Source organism: Artibeus jamaicensis, unplaced genomic scaffold (genome assembly GCF_021234435.1).
Source record: "Artibeus jamaicensis isolate MK-2021 breed Jamaican fruit bat unplaced genomic scaffold, CSHL_Jam_final scaffold_833, whole genome shotgun sequence".
NCBI lineage: Eukaryota > Metazoa > Chordata > Mammalia > Chiroptera > Phyllostomidae > Artibeus > Artibeus jamaicensis.
The window spans coordinates 613,362-633,336 of NW_026522056.1; the positions used below are offsets into that span (position 1 = coordinate 613,362).

Consider the following 19,975-nt stretch of genomic DNA (forward strand, 5'->3'; position numbering starts at 1 on the left):
TCATACCACTTCTTTCCTTGTGGCCCTCTCCCCCCTCTAGAGCTTCCAGCTCATGGAACAGAGACCCCAGCTAGCTTGTCATTGCTGTAGAAGAGGGACCCCAGCTAGCTTGTCATTGCTGTAGAAGAGGGACCCCAGCTAGCTTGTCATTGCTGTAGAAGAGGGATTTTCAGCCGGCGGGCCCCAAGAAACTTTAAACCACGTAACACCTGATGATTTAGTCAGGGGCACTACCTCTTTCCCCTTAGATTGTCAAATGAAAAAAGAAAGGACAACAGCCAACACAGTAATAGCCATCCAGTGTGAACGAATCAAAATTATACCTCTTTGTCAGATCTGCAAAAAAACATATTTTTTGGTGTGCTGCAGCATTTTAGTAATCAGTTTATGTGTGCCGTGAGATGATGAAGGTTGAAAATCTCTGTTGCAGAACGGAGCCTGGGGCAGTGCTCAGTTTATATTTGCTGCACAATGGGCAACATCTTTTTTAGACTGCTCAGCGAACTTTAGGACTGACAGAGCAGGGGGAGTGGAAAGTTCAACTGGGGCTCTTTCTTTCTTTTTAAAGATTCCTGTATTTATTTTTAGAAAGAGGAGAAGGGAGTGAGAAAAAGAGGGAGAGAAATATCGATGTGTGTTGTATGAGAGGAACATTGATCGGTTGCCTCTTGCGGGCTCCCCAGCTGGGAACCTGGCCCAAAACCCAGGCATGTGCCCTGACAGGGAATCGAACCATGAACCTTTCGGTTCATGGGAAACCCACCAAGCCACACCAGTCAAGGCAGGGTTCCTGCTTGTCTCAGGGCAACCTCCTTTTTTTTCTGGCACTTATCAAACCATATGTGGTGACTGCCCCACATCTGTCAGCCCAACTAGGCAAGGGGCGGAGCAATGAAGGAGATTCCCTGCACCCGACAGAACGAGTCATCTTCTACCAGTTCTGTCTCCCCATCTCTAACGTGCAAACCCCATACCTCCCTCTGAAGGAATCTTGTGGATCAAGTAAAATCCGACTTATCAGCCTAGCAAATCTCCTTCCCTTTCTAGCTCACCTGCCCTGCAGGCTTCAAGCAGCCAGATACTTTGTTTTTTGAAAGGACAAGCCAAGAGTTAAAGAAAAACTCTGACCCCTTACTACCGCTTTCACTATTAAAAAACCTAACACCTTCCACACCCCCACACTCCCACCTCAGCCACTCCATGCAACCAAGGGCAGCAATGAAAAACAACTCATTCTCTACCTGGTTCTCATCCTTCTGCCTCAGTTATGAACATTTAAAGGAACACAACTTTAAAAACAATGTCTGTAGAGTGGAAAGAAAGAGCGAGACAAAAGGAGGAAAAAAAGTAGCATCCCTGAAAAGTTAAACTTTTGAATTTCCAACAGGGATTACTGAAAAGGTATCTATTCATAGCTCTCCTTTCCCTCCAGGTTACCCAGGACCACACAGTCACTGGGAGCAGGCACAGTGGTAGCCTATGCGACTGCTGACCCAGAGCCTCGGTTACCCTAAGCACGTATACACAGGAGGCCAGCAGTGCAGAGAAGGGGCCTGGCTGCCCCCATGGCCCCAGGAGCCTGACTGAGCTCACACTCCAGGGTTCCAGGAACAAGAAGGCAGCTAAGAAGCTAGGCAGCTGCTTAAGCAAACAGGAAATGAATCGCAGCCCCAGGGAACCCAACAAAGCAACCAGGATATCTCATTAGCTGTATTACAAAATCCTCTGATGATCAAGATTCTGGCTGTATCATGTCCTTGTCACTGAAGAAGAAAGTGGCCAAGCAAAATTATACTGCTACTTCATACCATAGATGCTGAAGATGTCAACCAAGGTCAGCTCCCATTCTAGAAACTCCACACCTCATGGGAAAGGGCAGGTTTCCCACATCATGTGGCCACATCATGGCCACAACAGGGCTCTTGGTTTGGGTCCCCAATACCACTCCTGCATTATCCTCCTATAAACCAGGACAGCAGTGAAGTCCAGCAAGTCAACAAAAGGAGCAAAAGGGTCAGCCTTGTCCAAAACAGGCAGACAAGTCGTGTTAATTTGATTTGATTTGACTTCTAGAGACTGTGTTCCATGGCTACCAAACGCCTAGTGCTGGAGTGGCAGCTTAAGTAGTCAAGGATCTTACAACCTCACTGTGCAGCCTTGAGCTGGAGGAAAGAGCAAGGAAGATGCTGTTTCTACAGCATGATTTTAATAAACTAGTCAAGACATTAACTGCCATCGTAACAAAAAAGACAGCAATAAAACAAAGGAGGGAAGAGCAGTAGATATACTTTGGTGGATGTCATTAATTCCATTTTGAATAGAGACTTAGTTAAAATCTTATTTATTTAGCAGACTGGTGCACCCAAGTTGGCAATTTTAAAATTCTAGACAGGATCTTTGGGTATTTACATCACTTATAAAGTGCTGACATTAAAAGTCAGACCTTAAAGTTTCAGGATCTAAAAAGAATATTCATTGAAAACATGCCATACTATCTTTTTTAATTTACTTACAAGATCTTTTTCATGGGGAAGGAAGTATATCCTATTGTAACACTACAATTGCCATTGTAATTCTGCAGTTAAACTGAAAGCTTGAATTAAGATCTTCTGAGTCGTACTTTTGAAAAATCACAACTACTACGCACACTAAAAATAATTCATTACCTATCATAAAAATGCTGCCACAGAAAATCATTTGAAGCTCCAGAATATATATGAGCCAAGATCAAGCACATGATAAAGAAACTAGAAAATGCAGATATGCCCAGGACTAAGTGAGGACACTTCAGTTCTCTTTCCTGCTTTCCTGACTAAACCTTGTAAAAGAAGGCTCCGTGCCTCAGTTTCCTGTTTTGTAAAAAAGGGGGTAATTATACTAGCTTTGCTCACCCCTCAAGGTGGTTGTGGATATCAAATGAGACATATCTGTGATTGAATCTGGTTATCACTAGCAGGCTCCGTGCAGGCCCATGACACTCTGGAGCCAGACACTGCCACAGGAGCCAGACATGGCCATAGGGTACACAAGTGACACAAGTCTTCTGTTTGGAGCCAGGGGTACTTTTTAAGCATCAACTGGATTGTCACTAAATGCACCAAGTAGCTGAACAAAAAGAGTTTCTCAACCAGCAAAAGAGAACAAGCGGAAAAAGAGAAGAGTGACCGGTGACCCTGCACTGTGACTGGGGGCCTGATCCCTGAGATGGGCTCACCTGCCGTGGAAGGGAGGGACCCCGTGCATAACCCGGAAGGCCTGCCCCGTAGGACCTCGGCCCCAGGGACGATACTCTGGGGCAGGGACGCCCCCTCCCACCCACCCACCCCCGTCCCTGCGGAGCTCCAGGACCGTGTGGGTCCAGGCAGCGCCAGTCCTCACCTGCGGTGTCCCAAATGGAGATATTGTAGGAGCGCCACTGCTTCAGGTAGAAGGCGCCGCCCACCGTGCTCACCGTGTCCGCGAAGCGCCGCTCCATGTACCTCTGCAGCAGCGACGTCTTTCCCACGTTCATGTCGCCCAAAAGCACGATCTTCCCGTCGGGCTTCCTCATCTTCCTGCAGAAAACCCCGCTCCTCACCCCCACGCCCGTCGGCCCCGTGTGCTCCGGGCTCAGCTGGAGCGACTGCACACCGGCGGCGAGACGGCTCCGACCCGAGGCTGCTTGGACTCGGGACGAACAGGGATCCGGATTCGCGGGGACCCCAAACGTGCGGACTTTCCTGCCTCGAAGCCCGGAACCGCGCACGAAGAAGCGCGTGTCCGCGCCAGAGCAACACTGAAGGACTCAAACAGGCTTTCGTCCTGGGCGCCAGTCCCGGGCGCCCCCGGCCCCGCCCAGGCCCCGCCCAGGCCCCGGCGCGGCCCCGCCCAGGCCCCGCCCCCTCCTGGCTCTGCCTCCCGGCCCCTCCCCCCACTTCCCTCTGGACAATCCCCGCCATCCCCACCTCCCACAGCGGTCGCGCACTCCACCCGGCATCGCCCCGAGCCCTCCCCTCCCCTCCTCCAGGCCATCCCTGGCCCCTTCCCGCCCCGCCTCCCAGCTTGCCCCGCCCTGCCCGCTCCCACGCCCCCGGCCCAGCCCTGACTCCTCGGCGACCTCCCACCCTCCCCCACTCCCCTATGGCCGTCTGCCGGGGCACCAATCTTTCACTTTCCACGTCCCTCTCACACCCTTTCCTACCTATTCAGACCCCAGGGACGCGCTCCTGAGCGACCCCCAAGGTTCCCGGGCACTGGTGACCCCAAATCCCTGAGGTCCCCTTGCCAACCCAGTCCACCCAGCGCTTTCCCAGCTGTGTCGCTTCCCTTATCTGAGTGTATGCAAATGTAGTCGCTAGTCAAGGTAATTGTAAAAGTTTGCCTTAAGTGAGCATTTGTGAAACCCCATCCTAACTGACTGTTAATGGTTAGAAGGCTGGGGAAGAGGGGAGACTGCAGAAGGATTGGTTCCTAGTGTCGTTTTTATTGTTTGTTTTGTTAATTTTCACCGAAAAAGTTTATGCTATATTAAATCTGAAAAATGGACAGCCTTTGCCATTTAAACCTTCAGAGTGAAAATTTGACTTGGGCAGCTGCAATGACTATCAGCAAATTCTTTCCTCTTAATAGAGCAAACCTTGAAATGCTCCTAAAATATTCAGCGTGTGGGATTTGTTATTTACTTTAGAGAATGCTGATGTAGAAGTCAGAGCTCTGGTTTGAACAACGGTAGGCAATGTGTGCTGCGGCCACAGTGCGTCCTGGCGGGTTTTCGGTAGAAAGGGAATGGGATCCGTGGCCCACTTAGGGGAGCGCTGTGATACTCGGACGGGGCAGAGGTGTGAAGGCATCTCACCCACTGCGCATCTCATGCGTGGAAGGTTACTGTTAGACTACCTTTCCAAACCACTGCTTCTCTGTTCGGAAACCTGCCACGCTCCCTGTTTCCTAATCAGGCAGTTGGAACTCTGCCCACCACCGTCTGCTCCGCTCCCACACACACTTACCACCCTTTTACAAGCCTTTCCGGCCCCCTTCCCCTTTATGGTCCTATCCTGCTTTATTTTTCTTGCCTCTAACTTAAAGTTTATTCACATGTTTAACTGTGCAGTCTTCCTCTCCAGGAGGGACTTGTTCTGTTTTGCTCACCACCGTGCCTGGAGAAGAGTATCTAGCACGACATAGTTGCTCAAGGAAGCTTTGAGTCGGGAAAGAATTGATGAATTCACCATCCTGGTGAGGCCAGAAGTGATGTCTCGCGAACACATCTCAACAAGCCACACTCCACACCCTCACTCACTGAGCTGGCCTTACTGGAAAAGTCCCCCAGTTCCAGTCTGCGTCCCTGTGCGTGGGCCTTGTAATTCCATCTGTCAGCCCAGGCACCCTTCCTCCAAGCCCTGCCCCTCTGCTGAGCCCTTTCCTGTTCCTTTCCCTCCATTTCCACTACCTTCTCAGCCTCTTCCCCGCAGTTTTGCCTGTGAGAATTTCTAAGTGGCTCATTTTATTTGCCACTATCTTGCTGTTATCTCCTGTAGTAATTTAACAACTCCCTGGGGACAGGGAGCATGATCTAAGCTAATTCTGTGGCCCATTCAGCTCACTACACTTTTCTCAACACACTCCATCATTCAATAAATATGGGAATGTAAGCCCATGGGAGTGGGGTCTTTGTGTTTTGTTCCCTGGTGTCTCCCAGGTGTCCCCGGCTGGAACATAATCAACGTGTATTCAAATACATTTGTTGATTGACCAAATGTTGTCTGCACTTGAAAAACTGCTGCTGCAATCAGAGCCGGGTTTGGGGAAGGGAGGGACTGTCCCGCACCAAGCCCAGTGCCCAGCATGTAGAATTCACTTGGCAAGTTTGTTTAAACTTTTTAAAAAATTGGACAGCACTTGAAAAAAAAAACTGAACTTAACCAGGAGAATGTCTCCAAATCAAATTTCCACTTCTCCTAAAAAAGTTTCTTAAAGACTGTCAATGGCCTTATTCATATTCAGGAAGAAATACTGAAGAAGGAGGTGGGCTTAGGGTTAAGAGTCTGTTTAAACGAGCTACTTAATGCCAAGTTTGATGTTTATTTTGCCTGGATTTAAACCACTGGCCTAACAGGGTAATCCTTTTTCCAATTGCTAGATGAAATGTACCTTAGGCCAAGAAAATTATGTAGTTTATGTTTCAAAAAGATGCAAAATGAGCAATTCAGGGTCTGTCTACAGTTAAAAGAAATAAGAAAATAGGGTACCTTCTCAAGAATTTTGCAAAGTTAACCTGGGAGCATTTCTAGGTACTTTGCTGTAGAACAATTCTACCTTTTAAATTACTTTCCTTAAAAAATGAACAAACAAACCTGCCTATCTAGGAACTGAAGCATTTAGCCCTAATATAGGGATAGAGCAGTAAGAGAAACAGCCAATAAAACAAACAAGCAAAATACAGAGTGTCTTAAATGATTAAGTGTTAGATGGACAAAAATGGAGCAGAGAGATGGATAGAGAATGAGGCCTGAGAATGAATGCAGGGGGGTCAACTTTAAATATATAAATAGTTTAAATGAGGAAGTTTCCATGGAGCAACAGTCCCAGGCAAGGAATTAAATATGTGGTTGTTGGGGAAAGAAGGAAGGATTCAGGTAGATAGGCCCTGGGAGGGAGCCTGCCTAGGGGGCTGTGTGAGCCACAGGAAGTCCCGGGATAGAGCAGGAGAGGGAGGGTAGAAGGGTCATTAGGACCTGTGGGTTGTGGTTAGGTCTGTGGCTTGTCCCCTGAATGTGCTGAAGGATCTTGGGCAGATGAAAGACAGGACTTGTCCTAAACAACATCACCTACCTATGGTAACAGTGGTCAGAGTTGTTGACATTCAGGTTATATTTTGAAGGTGAAACCTACGGGATTTGGTGTGGATTGGATGTGGAATTGGAGGGGAAGGGAGAGGGAAGAGAAGGAGAAGAGGGAAGGATGGGAAGAAAGAGGAGTCAAGGAGCAGCACCTGGAAAGATGGGGTACCATCTACACCTTCATCAACTCAGAGTAACAGCTGTCTACCTCCAGAGCAGGGCTTCCCAACCTCCGTGCAACTGACCTTTTGGACCGAATATCTGTTGGTCCTGGGGGCTGTCCTGTGGATGTTTAGAAGCACAAGCCTCTACCTACAAATAGCAGGGGCAATATCACCACCCCAATTTGACAATCAGTAAGTGTCTCCAGATATTGCCAAAGGTCCCCAGGGGGGTCAAAATCACCTTCATTTGAGAAACATTGCTCCAGAAGTATACCCATACAATTTAAAAATTATCATTAAATTTCTTAAAAGTGAGCATTGCTCAGTAGTTATTTTGAAACATACCTTATGAGCTGGGGATTATATGTGAATCATGTAAATAAATTTCAAACATACATAAATATATAACATGTAAATCATAAACCTTATAGATTCTTATGCTATTTGACATGTAAAAACTTATATGTATATATTTGTTCATATGTCAACCTTGTTTATGGTGATTTATTTTTGACCACACAAATATTTTTTATTTGTATCTAACCACATCTAGCAACTTTTCCTGCGTAGTTTCTGGACATTTCAATGCCCGTCTTGATCCCCTCCCTCAGTTTCTTGCTAAAGGCCTGACATCAGCTGAATGAAAGGAAAGAGCATGAGGAGCTCTGGATTTTGAATCCAGATTGGCCACTTTTTCACCAAGCAACCCTGGGCAGATGTTCCCAATTGTCCAGCACTTCCGTTTCCTCATCTATTAAACGTGCACGATGATACTGCCCCGCTCGCTGTCACTGTGGGCGTGTGACCCTTTACACAGGATCGCACAGTGCATGTCAGTTCCCTCACTCCCTCCTGTGTGTGGAGCCTCCTACTCTTCCCCTTCCCGGCTCCTGTGCCCACGCCAGGAACATCCTCTCCACCAGCAGCCCCGCCTCTACCCCCCCCCCCCCCCCCCCCCCGACTCAATTAGATGAATCAGGCCCTTGGGAACAACACTCAGTCCAGCTTAAGCAGGAGAGTGGGTACTTATTGGGTCTCTTTCGATTTTCAGTTTCAGACACCCCACACCCTGCCTGAAGTTCCTGTTCTTCTTTCCCTTGGAATTCCCTTCATCCTCTTCCTTTCCACAGTGGAGGTAGAGAACCGAGGTCCGAGTTCCCTGCCCACAGGCTTGCACTGCAACATTCCAGGACTGGAAAATCCATGCCTCTGGGCCCTTTGCAGGACGAGTGAACCAAATTTACAGAAAGACTGTTAGGCAGACACACCCCACTCATAGACTGGGGGTTGGGAGGAGGACCTAGTTGAGAACATTTGAAAACTCTTTCCCTGCTTCAAAAAGGCAAAACAAAATATCCAAAGCTGTAATGACATGACAACTGCAGAATTGAGGCAGAATAGTGAGAAACTAGGAAAACTTTTTGGCAAGTGGAATAGGGAAACTGAGGCAGATAGCCGAACACAATGGCCAAGCAATTTACAGCCAGGTGAGGTCACCAGGGTGGAAGTCCCTGGGGGACTAGCTGGGGGGGAAACAAGGAGCCCACCCCCAGAGTAACCTCTCCTCCCCTGGCCTTCCCTCCCTGGAGATAACATCTAGGCCTCAGTGGTATTTCAGCTCCAGGCCCAGTAAAGCAGCAAAACCAGGTGGGCCATGCCAGAACCAACTGCAGTGACTGAAGACCCCCCCCCCTCCGTCCTCTGACTGACCAATCAGTGGAGACCAGGACCCTAGCAGGGCACACCTGAAAAACTGATGAATAATGTGCTGAAACCCTGCTTGGGTGTGGGTGTGGGTGTGGGTACTCCTGCACCCACCCTGGCAGCCACTCTGGCCTCCCGCCAGCCACTCTTTGGACTTTAACCCGCTGCTGCAGAAGTCCCCTTTCTTTCCGAACCCATGGTTTACTTGGGTGCTCCTAAACATAGGACCCCTCTTCTGCTTTCTTTTCAGACTTGGGGTCCTTGGCATCTTTTCATTCCCTGCAGTTTTTATTTCTTAGAACCTAGGTACAGGGGTGGTTTTCGTCAGGCGAGGCCAGCTGTTCTGAAGGAACCAGGAACCTTTTCACAGCTCTGCTTCCTATTGCAAAACAATGTGAACTTCCCCATGCAGATGGAACAAGGAACTCGAATTGCTTTCAATATTTTAGTAATCAATTGAGTAGATTTTTAATATTTTGAAAACATTGTTCACGGACGTGTTTCCTCAACTGTGCTCATCTATCTAGAGTTAGCTCTTCCATCTCACCGACTGTCAGCACTGCAGCCTCTGGACGGAGAATCGAATCAGATCTGACCGAGTGAAAGAGGAGAGGGCTTCCTTAACAATTACAAAAAAGAAAACATTAATTTTCCTGATTTTTTATGGATGTGCACACTTTAAAATAGTCCACTTCTCATCTTGTAAATTTCTTGTTTTCATATTCCCCATTAATTCTTAGCTCAAAGTTTCAGGGATGACGTGTGGGGTTAGGAATGGAGGGAGCTCGCCTCCTCTGGGGACTGTCGTTTCTCCATCATTACCTCCAGGAGCCTCAGTAACGCTCGTTGTGTCACTTCCTCTAGGGAGCCTGCGCCCCAGCCCCACGCATCCTGAAATGGGCTCTCGCCCACGTCACCCGTGACCTATCTAAGTCATTTCAGTTTTTCAACCCATCTGCGGCCTTTGACCCCGTTTCCCATTTCCTTCTTCAAAATCTGTAACCGTGGCCTTCCCACTCCTGACCACACATCCTTCTGCTTCCCCAGGAATCTATCCTTGGGTTTGGGCCTTTTTTTGTGTTTATTTTTCTTTTTAGAGAGAGGAGAAGGGAAGAAGAAAGAGGGGGAGAGAAACGTCAGTGTGAGGTTGCTTCTCACACGCCCCCACGGGAGGCCTGGCAACCCAGGCATGTGCCCTGACTGGGAATCGAACTGGCAACCCTTCGGTTCGCAGCCTGTGCTCAATCCACTGAGCCACACCAGCCAGGGGGGTTTTGCTTTTTAAATAAACTCACCATACATGTGCAAAGTATCCTATAAATCTTTACTTGTGCATTGAAACTTCTGTTACATATCACTTTGTCTAGATTTCCTTGGAATAGAACACTGACCATACTGGAATCAAACTTAAATCCTGCCAAGAGCGGACTTGTAAAAACAGACCTTTTGAAAGACAATAGAATTCCTGAAAAACACATAAAAAAACAATGAATGTAGCACTGCTACAAAAAGAGGGTGAAGCTCATCTCAGGATTTTAAGCCAGTGCTGTAACTCGAAAGCTTAAGCAACCATTTATTCTAATCTCAAGATTTCCCAGTTCTGGTAAATTTCTCCCAATTGCATCACTGTGAGCTCTGGGGACCTTAAAGGAAGATGCAATCAGAACATCCCACATGTGGGCAAAGGCAGGGCAGCAGACAGCCATTTTCCGGGTACATCTGTTACCAACCCCAGAATGGACCCCTCCTCACTTGAAATTTGCACTATTGGGGGGACAAACTTTCTCTACTAACTCAGATTCAGTGGTTGGGAGCTTGAAAGTTAACAATAGATTAACAGAAGAAAAGAAAATGAGTTTTATTCACACAGGTGTGAGTGTACTTGGGTGAGATGCACCCCCCGAAGAGCTGGATATAGGGGTTTGTACACCAACTTAGTGGGGGTGGGAGTCAGAAAGGGCTCCTGTGGGGAGACAAAAGAGCTTTTAGGGCAACAAATGGGAGGCGTGAGAGTTTTGAAAATGTTTGTTTATGGAATTTCTTGCCCTTTGTGAGTGCGAGAGGGGATTTATGGCTGCTTTACTCTTGGAAGGCTGTGCTTTCAGCCAGATACAGGGAAGCTCCTTTCTGCATCAACTGTTCTCAAATGTCTTCAGTCCATGAGTCTGCACGGGTCCCTGTGGGACCAATAGAGACCTTATTTAGCGTTTGACCAGAAGGATCATTCCTCAAGGGCCGAATGGCACACATCACTAGGCTCACTGTGGGCATTTGCTCAGGCTCATGGAATTGTGTGAAGGCCAGACTCTCAGTGCTTCCCTAGTAGGAAACAGGCAAAGATGCCTACACTTCATTGTATAATCTAGTTTTCATCTCCCAGATGTAAAGGTACATACTTGTTATGGTCTGAATGTTTGTGTCCCCCCTAAATTCATGATGTTGACATCCTAACCCCCCAGGTGATTAGAAGGCAGGACATTTAGGAGAAGATTGGGCCACAAGGGTGCAGCCCTCTTAAATGGGAAATGACACCCAGGGGGAGTGGTAGGGGGAAATGTACACAACTGTGCTTGAACAACAATTAAAAAAAAAAAAAGAAAGAAATGAGACCCCCAGGAGATCCCTTGCCCCTTTCTTGACATGAGGACAGTGGGAGGCTGGCCATCTATGAACTAGGAGGTGGGCTCTCAACAGACACTGATGGATGACTCTGCCAGCACCTTGATCATGGACTTCTAGCCTCCACAACTGTGAGAAATAAATTTCTGATGTTTATAAGCTACCCAGTCTGAGTTGTTCTGCTATAGCCTCCTAAACAAACTAAGATAAGACCTTTTTTAGACTACCCAAGAGGAATAAAATATATTTTATTTCCCAGATGCCTCCTATAGTCTCTAACCTTACTGTGAACAGATGGGAATCTCAAGACACTACTATATTCCCCGTGTAGGAGCCAGGAAGAGGCTCGAGGCACCTCCCTGGTTGGCTATCACCCAGGATTGGCTCCTCCTTAAAGAGAGGCATCATGCCACTAAAGCTCCATTTTGAAACTTTCTACATTTACGCTAATTAATTCATCCACAGTGTGGCTCTGAAATATTTTTGGAAATTAGTTTATCAGATTTTTGGTCCATCCCTAGGCTGCCCTATTTACCGACTTTGTTATCTTTATTACTTTATGCAATTCTTTATTTCCTTAGCTCTAACTGACTACTGGTAACTGTATATTAGAAAAGAGAACCAGAATACCTCTTTCTAGGCACTAATTATTTAAAACCATTTCTGAGAACTAACTAGTGAATAGAGATGCTCAAATCTGCATTCAAACTGGTATGTATGTATGTATTTTTAGAGAGAGGAAGGGGGTGAGAGAGAGAAAGAGAGAGACATCACTTTGTTGCTCCACTTATTTTTGCACTTGTTGATTCCTTGTTGCATGTACCCTGACCAGAGATCCAAACCCACAACCTTGGCTTAAAGGGATGACACTCCAACCAACTGAGCTACTGTCCAGGGCTTGCTTTTTATTCTTTAGGTGAGTCAGCTAGTTTTTATTATATCATCGAATTCATACTTCATACAAGATCCTGTTTTGATAATTAAGGAACTAACTCATATTTTAACCTGCTTGAATAAATATTAACAAGGGCCTGAAGTAATTTAGAGGAACCACAAAGGTTTATAAGCTGAAGTTTATTTTCAAAAATGGCTAACCACCAAGCAAATTCCTGGGTTTTCAGAAGTGGCCAAGCTATGTAGTGGGGCTATGCTTAATTTTCAGAGTCTTACTTGTGTTTTTCTGTATTTTTCACCTTTTCTACAGTGAATGCACATTCCTTTTTAAGAGAGAAAAAGCAGATCTAAAGTTGAGTTTAAACATAGAAAAATGGGATGAGAGTTTATGGGAAGGATCAAATGAAAGGCTTAAAAAACATTGTGCGTATTTTTAATTTAAATTATATTTTCTTGTACCTTTTAGAGTATTTACTGGCCGGTGGGGGGCGGGGGAGCAAATGAGATGGGGGAGGAGTATGGTAAGGGAAGTATGTGTAAATTGCCATATTCTAGTTTTAGTATTCTGAAGTAACATAGTTAGTGGGACTTGGTCCAGTGCTTATATGACAATACCTACTTACTGTGTACTAAGGGTGAAAATATTAAAAATATGGGTTTAACCTTATGGAATTGCTGGCAGTTGAGCTTTTATGACCCAAAAGGTGGTGATTTCATGTGGTTTCACCTACACTTTATAAACTCAATTATTTTCCTAGGTCTGTGTCCTTTGATTGGTTGAAATACATTATTTTCCCTCAACCACAAAAAATTAACAGCCATTGGTTAGTATTAGTCTCTCATAATCAAAAATCTTACCAGAAATTACAAGGGCCAATGATCATACCTGCCTGCATTTTAGGGGCAGCCTCGTAAGAATACCACTCCTGTTGTCCTACCCAGACCAACAAAGCCAGAATCTCTGGGGACTGGAGCTCAGGTAGCATTAAAAACGACTTTATTGAGGTATAACGTAGGTATACTTTTAAAGTGACTAACTGAAGAAGTTCGACAAATGTGTTTACTCCTTAGGACCATCACTACAATCGAGAGAATGAATATGACTATCATCCCAAACGTCTTCTTGTGCCCCTTTGTCATCTGTCCCCTCTGCTCCTTTCACCCTCCCTGTATCCAAGGAATGACTGAACTTTTTAAAAAAAATTTTTTTATTGATTATGCTATTACAGTTGTGCTATTTTGTTCTCTCCTTTATTCTTCTCTGCCCTGCAGCCTCCCTCCCACCTGCACTCCCCCACCTTAGTTCATGTTCATGGGTCATACATGTAAATTCTTTGACTTCTCCATTTCCTATACTATTCTTAACCTCTCCCTGTCTATTTTGTACCTACCATTTCTGCTTCTTATTCCCCGTACCTTTCCCCCATTCTCCCTCCTCCCCCTCCGCACTGAAAACTTTCCATGTGATCTCCATTTCTGCGAGTCTGCTCTAGTTGTTTGCTTACTTTGATTTTGTTTTTGTTTTGGGGTCAGTTGTTGATAGTCATAAGTTTGTTGTCATTTTATTGTTCATATTTTTTATCTTCTTCTTTTTCTTTGGTAAGTCCCTTTAACATTTCATAAAATAATGGCTTGGTGATGATGAGCTCCTTGAACTTGACCTTATCTGGGAAGCACTTTATCTGCCTTTCCATTCTAAATGATAGCTTTACTGGATAGAGTAATCTTGGATGTAGGTCCTTGCTTTTTATAACTTTGAAGAGTTCTTTCCAGTTCCTTCTTGCCTGTAAGTTTTCTTTTTTGAGAATCAGCTGACAGTCTGATGGGAACTCCTTTGTAGGTAACTGTCTCCTTATCTCTTGCTGCTTCTAGGATTTTCTCCTTATCTTTAGTCTTGGCCAATGTAATTATGATGTGCCTTGGTGTGTTTCTCCTTGGGTCCACCTGCTTTGGGACTCTCTGAGCATCCTGGACTTCCTGGAAGTCTATTTCCTTTGCCAGATTGGGGAAGTTCTCCTTTAACATTTGTTCAAGTAAATCTTCAATTTCTTGTTCTTCCTCTTCTCCTTCTAGCACCCTTATCAGCCAGACGTTGGAACGTTTAAAGTTGTCCCAGAGGTTCCTAAGCCTATCCTCATTTTTTTGAATTCTCATTTCTTCATTCTGTTCTGGTTGAATGTTTATTTCTTCCTTCTGGTCCAAATCTATGATTTGAGTCCCAGTTTCCTTCCCTTCACTGTTGGGTCCCTGTACATTTTCCTTTATTTCACTTTGCATAGCCTTCACTTCTTCCTCTGTTTTGCAACCATACTCAGCCATTTCTGTGACCATCCCGATTACCAGTGTTTTGAACACCTGTTAGGTTGGCTATCTCTTCAGCACTTAAGGAGCTTCAATCTGTCCTTTCCTTTGGGCCATACTTTTTTTATCTCAGTGAGCCTGTTACAGAGTAAGTGGCAGAGTCTTATGTATTCACCAGGGTGGGGCAGCCCACCTCACGACCTTGTGGCACTGTATATGAGAGAGACAGGGGTTGTTGGGGGAACAATGCTGCTTGCTCCTCTCTCAGTAGGCTTTCAGTCACTTCCCCCACTGCTCACAGCAAATTGGGCCCTTCTGGTGCTCACTCCCAGGTAGGTGGGTTTGTATACATTCTAGGACACTGTGGGTCTCTCCAATAAACTCTCCTGTGAGACACGGAATTTCTCCTGCCACCTCAACCCCCACAGGTTTTTTCAGTTAGGGGTTTTGAGGCTTTATTTCCCCACACTGGAGCCCTGGTTTGGGTGGTCTATCTCGCTCCCCAGGTGTTCCTCCTGGTTTATCCTCACACAAACGTGGGACCACCCAGTCCACCAGCTGCCACCTTGCCGACCCTGGTCCTCCAGCTGCCACCTTGCCACTAGTCCTCTCTGACCTGGCTGCCCATCTCTGCCCCTCCTACCAGTCTGGATGAATGTTTTTTCTTTAACTCCTTGGTTGTCAGGCTTCCATATAGTATAATTTTCTGTCAGTTCTGGTTATTTTTTATTTTTTAATTTGTTGTTGCCCTTCTATTTGGTTGTGCAAGGAATCCAAGTGTATCTATCTTTGCCTCCATCTTGATTGGAAATCCTGAACTTCTATCACCATATATTAGTACTGCATTTTCCAAAATTTTATATATACAGAATAATACATTTTTGTCTGGCTTCTTTGTCTGAGTAAATACCTAGAAATTGAATGGCTGGATCATAGGGTAGGAATATGTTAAACTTTTTAAGAAACTGTCAAAAAATAAAAGTAAAAAAAAAAAAACCAGTCAAATTGCCTTTCCAAAGTGTGTGTTTTTTTGTTTAATCACTATACCATATACCTGAAACCAATACAAACAGTATTGAGAGTAAAAAAATAAATCTAGAGCTGTAAAGAACCTTAGAAAGATTGTTCAGTGGGATTTCCTTCTTAATAAAATAGTAATAAAACTAAAACAAACAAACAATCAAAGTGCTTGTTCTGCTTTATGTTCCCACCAGGTATGTGTAAGAGTTCTCTTTTTCCACATCCTTGCTAACATTTGCTGTGTCAGTCTTTAATTTTAGTCATTCCAGTAGGTGTACAGTGGTATCTCACTCTGGTTTTTATTTTCATTTCATTAAAGACTCATGATGTTAAACATCTTTTCATGTGCTCATTTGCTATCTGTAGATCTTTTTTGAAGAAATGACTTCATATCTTTGCACAGGTATGTAGTATTTTTGAGCAGCCCTCCCTACACCTCTACCCTCATCGTTTGTAAGAAGCAGACATAGATAGTTGGGAACCATAGGACTAGCCAAATCTCCGGGAATGCTATGCCTTTCATGACAGTTTCTTGTGCCCCCTACTGGTAGGAGGTAGTACCACCCCATTCAGATTCATGGAAAGGGTGACTTGAAACTTCATTCGAGTCCTGAGGGCCCTTCAGTGGCTAACCTCAGCACCAATATTTTGAGGGATTTAACTGCAGAGAAGAAGTGACCATCTCTTCTCCTTCACTCAAGCCCTCCTGTAACAATGATGAACTCCTTCATCAGTTAGCTATTCCCTGGGAATCAGTAGAGATTCTGAAGTTCACTGAGGTGATTCCACCAACTTTCTTTTAGGTAACTCTGGGGTGAGGATCCCAACTCTACAACTCCTTCCCCCAGATGGGCATTTGAAGTGTGTTTTCCCAGGGTCACCTCTGGCCTTGAATTCCTTATGGCCACAGCCTGCTGGCATAGACTTGACACAGTAACAGACACTGGTGTTTGGAGCACATTGAAGCAGGGTCATTGGTGGTAGGAAGGAAAGGGACTGTCAGCTCCTTGTCTCCGTCTCCCTGGAAATAAGGAACTGGACATGCAGCTAAGCTGCTTGTTATGGGTTGAACTATTTACCCAAAAGATATATCGAGGTCCTAACCCCCAGCACCTCATAATGTGACCTTATTGGGAAATAAGACCTTTGCAGATATAATTATTTAAGATGAGGTCTTCCTGGAATAGGGTGGGCCCCTGACCCAAAATGACTGGTGTCCTTACAAAAGGGGGAAATTTGGATATCAAGACAAAAACCGAAAGGAGAAGGTCATGTGATCACAGAGGCAGAGGTTGGAGTGACACAATCACAAGCCAAAGAATGCCAAGGAGTGCTGGCAACACGAGAAGCTGGAAGAGGCAAAGAGTGAGTCTCCCTCACAGGTTTCGTGGGAGCAGAGCCTTGCCAACACCTTGACTTCAGACTCCCAGACTCTAGAACTGTGAGAGAATAAATTTCTGCTGTTTCAAGTCACCAGTTTATGGCACTTTGGTACAGCAGCCTGAGGAAACTATCTCGCTGCCCAAGGACAGCGAGATGGCTGTCATCTCTGATGACTCATCCTGAGGACTGGTCTCCTCCACTCTTGGATGCAGGTTTCTGGTTAGTTAGACTCCGAAGTTCATACAGGTGAGGCTTAGGCCCAAGAGAGTTTGGAGCAAAGTGATTTCTTTCAGGCACCATCTCCTTCAATTCTCTTCTTTTTATAATAGCCTCATTATTCTGTTTTGTCTTTTAATTCTCTCATCGAGAGTTTTTAAAATCCTTATCTGAGTACATATTTTCATGGCTTTTAGAGAGAGGGGAAGGGGGAGGGAGGGAGAGAGAGAGAGATGTGAGAAACATCGATCGGTTGCGTTTTCATACACGCTCCAACAGAGGATTGAAACTGCAGCCTAGGCACGTGCCCTGACTGGGAATCACACTTCCAGTCCTTCAGTTCACAGGAAGCTGCTCCGGACAACAGAGCCACACTGGCCAGGGCACCTCTTCATTTTTAAAACTGGTTTGAATACATGCTTATAGTCACTTTGGACAGCAAGTTTTGAATAAGACCTGATTGAAGAGACAAAAATACATACATACATCCATGCATACGTATATGGTTATAGTTGAAAACATTAAGTATTTTTAGGCCCTGGCTGCTGTAGCTCAGTGGATTGAGCATGGGCCTGCAAACCACACGATCGTGGTTTGATTGCCGGTCAGGGCACATGCCTGGGTTGCAGGCCAGTTCCCAGCAGGGGACTCACGAGAGGCAACCATACATTGATATTTCTTTCTTTCTCTCCTTCCCTTCCTCTCTAAAGATAAATAAATAAAATCTGTTTTAAAAACCTTAAAAAAATCTCTCTAAAAAAATCAACTATTTTTAAAACACTACAAAGCAAAACACCAACGGGTGTGGTTCTGCATTTGGTTAGAAGACAAGTGCCGCCTTCTTACTAAAAAATAGATAGATTGTTGCTTCTAAATATTATTAAAAGTAAGATTTAAAGAAAGGAAAGTTCAAAAAACAACATTTTTCAAAAGAGTTCAAAGTGAGCCCGTGTTATGGGGCTCCTAACTGCAGGGAGATGCATCACCGACTGCAGAAAACAGTTTTGTAGAAAATTCAGAGAGAAGTAGGCTGGGACAGGAAAGACTGCTCAGACCACAGCAATAAGACAAGGAGCCAACAACACATTTCTGGGCTCGAACGGAGTCTTCTCAGAGATTTAGGCAATAATGGAAAGACCAGCAAAAGAAAACTCCAGTCTGTATTCAATTACATCTTGGAAGCCTAAAGATGAACACTGAGCCACAATTAGAAGAGTGTGTGCTGGCCCAGGAGCCTGATGTCCGGGAGGGAGGTATCAGATCAAAGCCGTCTTTTTGTGGACATGTCAGATCTGTTCTTCCCTTCACTACATAGGAACAGAAGCCCCTATTTGCAAATATCTGAGTTCCGGGTGTGTTTTCTCACTTACATGAGTGTTAGAAATAGGGTAGTATTCACCACACTTTAAGACCAGCCACCCTTGTGACTGAATGCCGCACTCTACACCACATCTCCATCTGACTAACTGATTTCCAGGCCTATTCTCAGAATCCCTCGAACACTGCAGAAAGCAGGTGCTTAAAGAGTAAATGGAATACTTCCCCTAGTGAATCCCACAGACTAACTCTTTGAAAGCAGCCACAGAGCAAGTGTGGCCACTGTGCAAAAATGAAGTCAAAGTCAGGTTACCAGAGGGGAAGTGGGGTGAGGAGGAAGTAAAAGAGGGTAAAGGGGATCAAATATATGAGCAGAAGGAGATGGTGGTGAATGGGGTGGTGAATACACAATGCGACATACAGATGATGTATTATTGAATTGTGCACTTGAACTATTATATTAACTAATGTCACCTCAATAAATTCAACAATGTTTTTTGAAAAAAGAATGGAAATTTGACTTCCAGCCAAGACGGAGGCGTAGGTGGAAACACTGTGCTTCCTCACACAACCAAGTTTGAAGACAACAAAGTTTTAGTAATAAAAGCACAACCAAAGCACAGAAAATTGAACTGTACAGAAGTCTGACAACAATGAACCATTTAGCCAGAGCAGTAAGAGGGGCAGAGTCAGTGGCAGAGAGGAGTCAGGAAAGATTGGTGGACTGACCCAGGAGTGCAAGCAGCGGTTGGCGGATACCAGGCACAGGGTGGCAACGGGAGGACCCAGTGAGGGCTCAGGGAGGCTGGCTGACCACGGTCATGAATTTGAGTGCAGATAAACCAAGCAAAGGAGCGAACAGTGAGACAGATCGAGCAGGCTAGGGCCCCAGCGACAGGAATTAGAACCTGAAAACACCAGCTGGAAAGACTTTCAGGGTCAAGGTGCTGGGAGTGTTTGTTGGAGAGACCCACAGGGTTCTGGAGGGTACACAAGCCCACACACCTGGGAAACAGCACCAGACGGGCCCAATTTGCTTGTGGGAAGCGGCAGAGGGGACAGAAATCTGAGAGAGAGAGGAACAAATGCCATCGCCCCTCTCTGACCCGCCCCCACACATAGCATCACAACCCAGGAACTAAGTTGCCATGCCCTCATGAACACCTAAGGCTCCCTCCCTCATAGGTAACAGGTGCAAAGAGACCAAAACATTATGGCTCAAGAACAGCTCAAGCCCCAGAGCCAATAATTTTAAGCGACCAAGAGATAGCCAACCTTTCAGATGCACAGTTCATAACACTGGTGATCAGGATGCTCACAGAATTGGTTGATTTTAGTCACAGATTAGAGGAACAAATGAAGGCTAAACTAATGGAAATGAATGGAAATGCACAGGAAACCAACAGTAATGGAAAGGAAACTGAGACTCAAATCAAGGGAGTTGACCAGAAGGAAGAAAAAAATGATCAAACAGAAAAGAATGAAGAAACAAGAATTCAAAAAAATGAGGAGAGACTTAGGAACCTCCAGGACATCTTT

The 19,975-nt window shown here is 45.4% G+C and overlaps 1 protein-coding gene across 1 annotated transcript in view; it reads right to left on the reverse strand.

The window, feature by feature from the left end:
• RAB20 (RAB20, member RAS oncogene family) overlaps positions 1-3,811 on the reverse strand; it is a 37,714-nt gene extending 33,903 nt beyond the window's left edge. The window contains exon 1 of the mRNA XM_037125653.2: positions 3,379-3,811. Coding sequence (XP_036981548.2) covers positions 3,379-3,550 — 172 coding nt within the window. The 5' untranslated portion in view covers positions 3,551-3,811. The remainder of the gene's footprint in view (positions 1-3,378) is intronic.
• Between the last annotated feature and the right edge of the window lie 16,164 nt (positions 3,812-19,975).